Source organism: Microtus oregoni, unplaced genomic scaffold (genome assembly GCF_018167655.1).
Source record: "Microtus oregoni isolate MIOR12 unplaced genomic scaffold, Mior012 000003F_ref0000135, whole genome shotgun sequence".
Lineage (NCBI taxonomy): Eukaryota > Metazoa > Chordata > Mammalia > Rodentia > Cricetidae > Microtus > Microtus oregoni.
The window spans coordinates 33,389,836-33,400,247 of NW_024543062.1; the positions used below are offsets into that span (position 1 = coordinate 33,389,836).

The window sequence follows — 10,412 nt, forward strand, 5'->3', positions numbered from 1 at the left end:
CACAGACAGCTGATGCAGACAACAACAGGGAAGGCTGAGAGCAATGGGGGTGAGGGGCATGGGGTTCTGTGCAGTGGAGCTGAGAAGGAGTTCTCTACTTCTCACCCAACACCCCCATCCTCTGCGGCCCCCCCAGGAATCCACACACTGCAGTTTGTGTCCCTGTTGATCCCTCAGAGGAATCAGACCTTCCCAGGAAGGCGGGGCTCAGCTCTGGATCCTGCTCATGAAGCCAAGTCACACTTGTAGCCATCAGGGCCACTAGCCTGGACCACCTGCACCTTGCATAGACACACACAGCTGCAGACCCCCATCTGAGGTCCTGGCTGATACTGCTCCCCACCCTCCCCTGCCTTTTTTTCAGAGATGAAAAAAAAACAGTCCCTCCTGTAATTCTCCATTCCCCCTCTTGCCCTCACCTCTGTCTCACCCTCCTCTCCCCTACCAGCTGGGCCCTCCATCTTTCCTTCAGTCCACGCCTCTCCCCGACCCCATGATGGTCTACAAGACGCCTCCCCCACTCTACAGAAGCTTCTCTCACTCCCCAGTGCTTTTCTCTTCTGGTGTCTCTGTCCTTCCCTTCTTCTCATTTTGCCCCCTTCCCTTCTCCTCCACCCTGATTGAGCCCACCATTTACTGAGCACCTAGTGTGAGCCAGCTGAGTATTGAGTACAGGTGCTGAGACATGTCCTGCTGACATGAGTTTGGAGTCTTTGACTCTCCCACCTCCCCCTTCTCCTATGTGTGTGTGTTTCTCCTCCTCCACACCTTCCTACCTTCCTTCAGCTTCCGGTCATTCCATTTTTCCCCACCTTGCCCTGGCATCTGAAGCCAACAGTCATGGTTGGTAGGAATTGGGAGCAATAGGACTACAGAGTCCCAGGAGAGCTGGCAGCAGGCACCCTTGACGTCATCACCCACCCCAAGTGGCAGGCAATGAATGAGACTGAGGTCTGAGATATATTCATCACCCCTGCCTCCTTTCAAGGCCAAGACAGCACAGAAATGACTTTTGTCGGCTTGGGAGCAGCCCACTGGCCCTGACAGCACAGAAGTGTTTATTCAAAAGGGGAATGGAATGAAAAGAGTGTGAATGCACAGATGTGCTTGCACGTGTGTGTGTGCACGTGTGTGTGTTTGTGTACGTGTTTCAAAGCACTGCTCTCCAAAGCATGCCTTTGGGTGATTGGAAAGCACCAGTGGGCTGCACACTTGATGCTCAGGCAGGTCCAGCTGTGATGATGGGAAGTGACAGGCAGGGCATAGGAAAGAAGGCAGCTGCTGGGGAAGAAGTGTGAAGCTTTGTTTCAGCACGCAGGACCACCCACTTCTTGCTGAGTGACACAAGGTGGTCGTCAGTTTTCCCTTTATCCGTCTTAGTTCGCTTGTGGTCTCACTGTGTCTAGTGGTGGGAGCTTAGGGGGTGGGATGGTAATAACTAAAGTCATTTGCGATTGGTGTTACTCGTTCCTGCATTCCTCTTGATTGAAGAACAGATGCCAGTGCAGAATCAAGAGTGCCGTGAGGCCAACATTGCAGAACAGAGAAAGCGGGGCTCCCTGAAGGGTAGTAAGACACATAGAACAGAGGCTGAATATGGGGAGGTCCTGGCTAATTGTCACTGTGCATCCTTGCTGTGCCTAGTCTGCAGCACGGAGCAGGGGACAACGGGTGCAGCCAGCCCTGTGCTCCATCCTCATGAAACTGTTTGGCAGGACCATGATGGTCTGGCAACGCCTCACAGATGTCATGCTGGCAGGATCCCCTAGGAGAGAAACCCATGGGATGGGTGAGGCTCTGGCCTCCAGTGTCCTTGGAGCCATGATAACAAAACACTACAGTCCAAGCAGCTTACAAACCACAGAAGTTGATTCCTCACATCTGTAGATTGAAAGTTCAAGTTCACAGCCCCAGCAGATTCCTTGTCTGGCTCATGGGTTTGGAAGAATGGGGTAACTGGGTTGTCTAGGGGTTGCGCACGCGCTCGTGTGTGTGTGTGTGTGTGTGTGTGTGTGTGTGTGTGTGTGTGTGTGTGAACCAGAGATCAACCTCAGATGGAGCCTCAGAATTCATCCACCTCGGGTTTTGAGACAGGTCCTCTCAGTAACCTGGAGCTGGCCGGCTGTGATCTGCAGGGGCCACCTGTCTCTCCCTCCTCAGTGCTGAGATGTAGGGCCTCACATTTGTGTGCCAAGCACTCTACCAACTGAAACATCTTCCCATCCCTGGAGTTTTGTGTAAGGGTGAAAAGAGGGCATTAATCCCATATAAAAACTCACCTTCAAGCCTCGTCACCCCCAAGACTCCACTGCCTAACTCCTGTGGGGTATAATCACAACCTAAGAATATGGAGGTTGGCAAAGACCTGGCCCTCTAGCCTAGCTGTCCCCTCCTGTCCCCTGTCAGTCATCTCTTCTGGGGATCTCAGTGCGGTTATATCCTCAGATTCCAGAGTTCCATCCCCCATGAACTACCCTATGTGATTGGGTGGAGGTGGCAAACTCCAGCCAGGAGCAGGATGCTTTTCTGAAAGCTTCCTACCAGCATCCCAGCCACCTTTAGCACGTGGCAGAGCCCCTACACTCGTCCCATTGTCACAGATCCAACAAGCAGCCAGAGCCTGAGGACACCTGGTTCCCACCTCACTGCTGGCCTGCTCGGGCAGCTTTGTCTGCCTTTCTTAGCCCTAACATCTGGTGTTCCTTTCTGTTCCTAAATAAATTACAAGACTTCAGTGGTGGGTGGACAGGGCCTTGTTTCCCTAAGAAGGGAGCGCAGAAGTATTTTATTACACTGCTGGCCTGTCACCTTGTTCCTTTAAAGAACACCCCCCCCCACACACACACCACTCAAGGCTCTGACTTTGGGGATATGACGCAGGGCTGCCACACACTGCTACATAACAATAGAGGCTGTTGCATCCCAGAATAGAAACTGCCTGCCCCCCTTACCCCTGCCTCCTGCTCCCCAACCTCTGGCTTCAAGCTGATTGCATATGAATCTTTTCCTTTAGGAAAATGTTCTCAGCTGCCCCTGTCCTCCATGCCATGAAGCCATCAGAGGTCCCATGAAGTATCTCACCAAGACACAATGGTGCTACCCAGTGCTCCAGCACCCCACTTGTTAGAGTCACCCTCTGAGTTTGGTCTTGGATAAGTCACCCTGCATGTTTCCCCTGCAAGCATGAAAAAATGGATTGCTTATCACACACCAGGCTCTGGAGGGATGTTCTTTTGTGTCAGACAGAATGCCCCATAAGTCCCAGTCACCTATAGTAGCCTCAATGTTGATCCACTCAAATGCACTTAGCCGTGTTTAATTATAGATAGAAATTCATCTCAGAAGCAACACAAAATCATTTACACAGCTGGAGTTTCCACATCAAATCACATGATTCACTGGAGGCTGCAGCAGGGACCGCCTTTACAAAGACAAAATAATGCTCACGCCTGGGCTCAGTAGCTCTTGTGTGGTACTCAAAAATCGTATGAATTGCCATTTCTAGCGGTTGCATCTTTCTTCTTGATACAGGATAAGCGAAGAGGCCGGAGATGCTGAAAGGCTGAGACCATTATCATCGGCACTGAGTGGAGCCTGGGACACTCCCAGAGAGACCTCAAGGGGTGGTTCTGTGTCTCTCCACCCAGTCTTCCCACTAAAGCCCTACCATTTGGGGGATGGAGAAGGCTTTGCTGTCCACAGAAAAGCCACCCCGGAGCGAACAGGCACTCTGTCCTCGTCTCCCACTTCTCAGAGCATGGCTATGTCACCCCCGCCCAGGGACAAACTACCGAGCCCGTCGGCTGCTCTTTCAGAGTTTGTGGAAGAGCTCCGCAGAAAGAGGGCCCAGAGAGGCCAGCATTCCTCTCTGCACCTGGGGGAGGGACCCACGGTCCCCATTTTCCAGACCACTGGGGCGTCCTCGCTTAGGAGGGGCAGAGCCAACAGCGATGAGGGAGACCTCTCGGTGTGGACCCGGGCAAAATCTCCTCCGGGAGCAGAGGGGATCGCCAAGGCCACAGCTGGTCTCTCACGGTCCACCAGTCTCAAGTGTATCTCCTCAGAGGACACTGAGGACATCTCCCTGCTACCTTACAAGCAGAAGACACGGGTTGGTTCCTGTGAGTCCCTCTTAGAGTCCGGCCCCAGCACAAGGAGGAAGTCGGGCTCTCCCGCGGCACTCAGAGACCCCAGCTCTCCGGCGGCACCCAGGGACCCCAGATCTCCTGCGGCACTCAGGGACCCACTTTTATCACCTATTCTGCGGCCCAGGAGGCGGTGTCTGGAGTCCTCTGTGGATGATGCCGTAGGCCTAGACCTTGGGAAGGAATCTCTTGTCTTCCAGAACCGCCAGTTCTCTCATCTGCTGGAGGAAACTCTAGACAGTGATCCATTCAGCTGGAAGCTTCCAAGCCTCAATTACAGACGCCAGACCAAAGTGGATTTTGAAGACTTTCTCCCAGCTATCAGGAAACCCGGCACTGCTTTGTCCGAGGCTGCCAAAAATGGGAAGGAGTCTTCAAAACATCCGAACGTCCACTTTGAGACGGAAGAGGCCGACCGCTCTTTTCTCTCAGGGATCAAAACCATTTTGAAAAAGAACCCAGAATCTAAGGAGGACCCTGCTCACCTCTCTGACTCCTCCTCATCCTCCAGCTCCATCATATCCTTCAAAAGTTCAGACAGCATCAAGAGTGGTCCAAGAGTCCCAAGACTCCAAGGTGACGGTGGCGAGCGGATATCCCCTGAGCACAGAGAGCCTGGCGCTATGAGGAAAGGTGACGACGTTGAGAGCATAATGAGGAAGTATCTCCAGCCGTAGGGGTTGGTGCAGGTAAGGACGGCAAGCTAGGTCAGCCCCAGGCCAGGCAGCCTCCAGGGAAATCCTGGGCTGGCTTGCTCCAAGGTGGCAGGGCTATAGCTAAAGTCACATATGGTACTATATGATGTCCATCGGAAAGCAGGGGTCCTGGGGGGTGATGCTGACAAAGGAGAAGACAAACATTGGCAGACAGCTCTGTGGCTAAAGTGCTTTTCCAAAAATGGGGACTTGAGTTTGGATCCCTAGCACCCATGTAAAAGCCAAACAGGTGGGTGGCCAACCTAGGAGGTGGAGAACGAGGAGCCCTGCCTGACATCTGGGCTAAACAAACAGATAAACCCTGGGTTCAGAGAGACCCGGACTCAGCATCTAAGATGGAGAGAGGCTCTAGAAGACTTCACTCGCTGTCAGTCTTAGACCACCACAGGCATGTGCTTGCACATCTGCACACATGTGCATCCACACACATGCAAAAGTGAGTGACAGGTTTGAGGAGGTGACTCAGCCAATGGACTGCTTGCCCTGAAAGCATAAGCATTCGAGTTCTATCCCCAGAACCCACGTAAAAATTGTCAAGTGCAGTGGCATGCACTTGTATCCCCGGCACTGGAGAAGAGGTGACAGTGGGTGGCTGGGGCTGGGGCTCATAGCCAGCCATACTAGCCTAGTTAGTGAGTTCTAGGTTGAGTGAGAGACACTGTCCCAAAAGGCAAGGTGGATATCTCCTGGAGAACTCCTGAGGTTGTCCTTCTTGTCCTGACCGGCACACTCATGTATTCACACAAACACATGTACACATGCACACAAATGGTGGCCCCATTAAGCCTTCTTTTCATAACCTCTTTCCACTTGGGGCTGAAGGGGCTGAAGGGGCATTCTGTCTACAGAATGTTCTCACTGAGCCACTGAAGGTCAGATTGGAGAATGCATGCCGAACAATGAGATCAGCTTTGGTTTGTCTGTAGAGAGAAATTGGAACCCCAAGGATGGGATGGGAACATGTGCAGAGTCCAGAGCCCAGCAAGGGAGGAGCCAGGTTTTCTCCACCTCATCTCTGTTCCCAGTCCTAATCCTTCTTCTTCCCCAAGTCAAGCACAGGATGGGTGTCCCTCCCATGCATACTGACCTCTGTCAAATGTGTGTATCAGCCACGGCTCACTGCTCACGATAACCCAAGAGGTGATTAGCACTAGTTACCATTTATCCCCATTTCCCAGGCTGACCAACTAAGGATCAGAGAGTTCAAAACCAACCAGGCAAGCCTTAGGCCCTGAACTCCAGAATCCTCCCATCTCTCTCCAAAGCTCGTCCTTAGGTGCACCACACAGGTGTCTTAAGAAGGGAAGTTGTTGCTGTTCTGTATGCCACACACAGGCAGCACTAACGTAGCTGTGGCACACAGGTCTCAGTGTGTGCACTGCCGCAGCCCCCAGGCCTCCTGGAAGCCCACGCTCACACTCACCTGCTCCTTTGAGAGGTACCCTCAGCCCATGGTCAAGTCACTGCCCCCTTTGCAGAGACCAGCTCAGGCTATATCTGAGCAAATTAATTTGACTTAGCATGGCCTTTTCTCTGTTCTCAATTACTGAGTAAAGATCTGATATTCATTTACATTATTATGCTCTCAGGGACAGGGGAAGCAGTTTCAAAGGCCAAGTAAAGGGCATGCAGCCACAAGGGGAGGGTGCTTGGTACACACTGGCCCGGACACCTTGTCTCTGCCATTATTATTTTTTTTTAACTCAAGTACCCTCTTCTCTCTGAGGGAAGATCTCTGAGAATGTTCACTCTATAGGAGAGCACTGACCGCATGTCTCCCAAATTCCCAGGCTGGGGTTCTAAACCATACTGAACAGCTCAGACATACCCCAGGTCCAGCCCCTCCCTCCCCCACTGCTAAACATGAGATCATGGGTGGGCAATGGGGCCTAATCAACATCTGTGTCTCCAGTAGGGTGGGTAGTGGACAGTAACCAGTAATGAGAATTTAAAAGATCAGCTGGGTTAGTGTCACATGCCTGTGATTCTCATGCTGGAAATGTTTGGGAAGGAGGGTCACAAGTTCAAGGCCAGCCTGGGATATATAATGAGACCCTGTCTCAAATACAGACACAGAGAGAGAGAGAGAGAGAGGGGGGAGGGGGATGTCCACACATATACATGTATCTATACACATACACATTTTACACACACATGTACATATATGCACACATATACATACATACATATACACATTCTCTCGTGCTCTCTCTCCCTCTCTTTCACACACACACACACACACACACACACACACACACGGAGAGAGAGAGAGAGAGAGAGAGAGAGAGAGAAAGAGAGAAAGAGAGAGAGAGAGGAGCTGAGGCCAGGCTGTTTCCATTGCTTGTTTCTCTTTCTTTCTCTCATCCCTGTGATCCACTCACAAAGGAGAAAGGTTACAGTGGTTCAGGGTTCTGAAAGCTCTGGTCCATGGCTCCATGGCTTTGGGCCTGTGGGGAGTACTACAAGGGTGGACAGGGAAGAGGAGAGAGAAGCAAAGACTAGGATCTATAGTGGCCTTACAGGGGGCTCCCCTGAGTGACCCCAAACAGTCAAGGGGAACCCTAAACTAGAAGTTTCCACACATCCCACTAACTTCACGTAAAGAAGCCTAAAGGCTTCTTTACGTGGGCCTTGGGTACCACTCAGATCCAAATAACAGCAGCCCCTTAGAAATCTGTCCTGCTTCCTCCAGAGGCATCCCCCCACCCCGTGTTCTCTCTGGTAAGCCTCCCCATGCCAAGGCTCGCCAGCCTGCACCTCATTCTCTATCTCCCCTTTGTTTGCTTCCAGCCTCCCCAGCACCGGGGCCATGAAAGACACCCTACTCCAAACCTGTGGAGAGAAAGGGAGAGACCCCCAAGCTCCTGGGGCCCTCCATCCAGAGCCAGGAAACCTGGCCACCCTCAGGATGTGGGACAGGCCCAAAGAGACATGCCCCAGCAGGCCACTAGGCTGAACATATGCTTGGTCTGTATTAAATAAAGTTGGCGTCCCTGGGATCTGTGTGGCTTCTCTGTTCAGGACTCTGTTGGGAAGTAAGTGAGGGAGCAGAGCGAGTTCCCCAAAGGATGGGACCAGCTCAAGGACTTAATGAGGTGTGTTAATTGTCGTCTGTTCCCTCCCACCACGTCTACTGGCCCTGGCCTGCCTCTTCATCAGATCGTAGCCTGAAGTCCACTTTGGGTAGTTTCCTATGTCACTCTTTACCCTGTTTTCTGAGACAGAGAGGCTCTTTGAGTGTGCACTGGCTAACCCCGCCTGCCAGGCTGGCCCCAGGCATCTGGGACAACTCCCTCCCTAGTGCTGGGATTACAGCTGTGCAGTCAATTTTCTGTCCATGCTAAAATAGCATGAGCAAGACAACTTAGAGAGGGAAGGGCTCTTGGTTCCTGAGGGATACGAGTCCATCGCCATCACAGTAGAAAGTCTCAGGCATGGGAGTAAGCCAGGATGTGAGGGCTCTCACATCATGAACCACGAGCAAAAACAGAAAGAACAACTGGAAGCGGTGTGAGTCTTTAAACTCTCAGAACCCACCTCAGTGACATACTTCCTCCAAAGGTCATACTTCCTGAGCCTTCCCAAACAATGCCATCAACTGGGCACTGAACACTCAAACACAGGAGCCGATGGTGGACATTCATTCAAACCACCCCGACCACCAAGCCAAGATCCACATTCAGGCACTCATGTTTGTGTAGCAAACACTTTACTGATTGAGTCATATCTTGGGCCCAGATCATTGTCCTCCATCTCCACACATTTACTTCCTTCCTGTCCTGTCATTTTTATTGCTCTTCTTTGTGAGTGTACAAGAACACATGAGCCCTTAAGAGCCCAACACCCTGAGCACAGGTCATAAATGTGTGACCAGTGTGTCCCAGAACCTGTGAATATGTACTCCCCAGCCCCACCCACAGTCAGCTTCACCCACATTTCAGCCCTACCCATACAGCCCCTACCACACTCAGCACCATTTACACTCAATCCCTCCCACCTCACAGTCCTTCCCATCCCAGCCACTCCCACACTCGGGTCCACCCACAATTATCCCCTCCCACTCACAGCCCCTCCCACGCTCAGCTCTACCCACTCAGCGCCCTTCCTAAGCTCAGTTCTACCCACTCACAGCTCCTCCCACTCACAGCCCCTCCCACTCACAGCTCCTCCCACTTACAGCCCTTCCCACACTCAGCACTGGTACCCACACTTCAGCACACTGGAATCCTAAACTGCATCAGGCACATTTTCCAGCCTCACAGCCAAGATACCTTTTTCTTTCAATCTCCTCTAAGAAGTCAGAATAGTAATCATCACTTAAGAATAGCCAGCTAGTGGCCACTGGCCACACACTGTGTGACTGCTGACCACGCACTGAGTGACTGCTGACCACGCACTGAGTGACTGCTGACCACGCACTGAGTGACTGCTGACCACGCACTGAGTGACTGCTGACCACGCACTGAGTGACTGCTGACCACACACTGAGTGACTGCTGCCGGGCCAGCATTTTGCAGCTGTCGCCTTGCAGTCTTACAGAAAGGCCTGAAAGGTAACAGCAAAGACTTCTTCTTACAAAAATAGAACCAAGGGGGTGTGCCACACACAGAATTGTAGGACCCCTGAATTCCTTCCTGTGTGTCCAAGTCCTCCTCCCAACTGTGTCTGAGTGGTGTGAGTTGCTGTGTGGATTGTAGGTGTGTCCTGTTTGCCAGGCTATGGGGGCGGCTATGCAGCCTCTAGGGCGGGAGCATGGCTGTCACTTCTCAGTTCTGGGGGATGGATGCTGATGATCAAGAGGCCAGCCCTCTGAGGACTTTGGGAACCCCTTCCCTCCCCCTGGACTCCTCTCACCAACTCCCCTCTCTGCACATCTGGAAGCACCCACCCTAATGAACGTTTTAAAACTTGATTATCTGTCTCTAGATAAGGTCATGGTCTGGCGTCCTTGCTGTTAGACTTTGATGTTTCTCTGTTGTGGTGTAAGAATAAACACAACTGAATCAAAACAACGGAAAGAGAAAGAAAAGACACATCCGCTCTGAGCATGGTCAGTGTGGACAGTGGAAGGAGGAAGGCTGAAGGCTTAGGCTGGGGTAAGTACAGCACACCTGGGGTGCAGTGGACTCCTGTGTTCCCAAAGAATGCAGCAAAGAGTTCCCAGGCAAGGAACAGTGATCAGTGGGATTGTGAAGAACAGACAGAACCTCTGTGGGTTCAAGGTCCTGGTAGGGAAGGGGGCATGACACAAAAGCCTACTGGGCATGGCCATGGGGAACATGCTAAAGGATCCCCCCCACAAAGTGCCCACAGGGTCGTAGGTCCTCTGCAAAGTCATTCGCCTCCGTAAGCCTCTGTTTCACACCTCCGGTATAGGAACACTGGATATTGGAGTCCAGTGAGATTTGAAGAAGTGGGTGAAGCGAATGCCATCATTTTCTTCAGACCCACAGAAGAACCGTACGGGACGAAAGACCTCAGCCATGGGGGTTCACCAGGAAATACCAAGGCGTGGGGACTGAAACCAAGGGCCACGGATGTTGACTCTGTC

At 52.1% G+C, this 10,412-nt stretch overlaps 1 protein-coding gene across 2 annotated transcripts in view; it reads left to right on the plus strand.

Annotated features, from left to right (window-relative positions):
• The window catches only part of Myo18b (myosin XVIIIB), a 213,481-nt gene extending 205,631 nt beyond the window's left edge, over nucleotides 1–7,850 (plus strand). For both annotated transcript variants that reach the window (XM_041649253.1, XM_041649254.1), the window contains 2 exons: nucleotides 3,532–4,834; nucleotides 7,652–7,850. In XM_041649253.1, the coding sequence (XP_041505187.1) occupies nucleotides 3,532–4,822 (1,291 nt within the window). In that variant the 3' untranslated portion in view covers nucleotides 4,823–4,834; nucleotides 7,652–7,850. The remainder of the gene's footprint in view (nucleotides 1–3,531; nucleotides 4,835–7,651) is intronic.
• The last annotated feature ends 2,562 nt before the right edge of the window (nucleotides 7,851–10,412 follow it).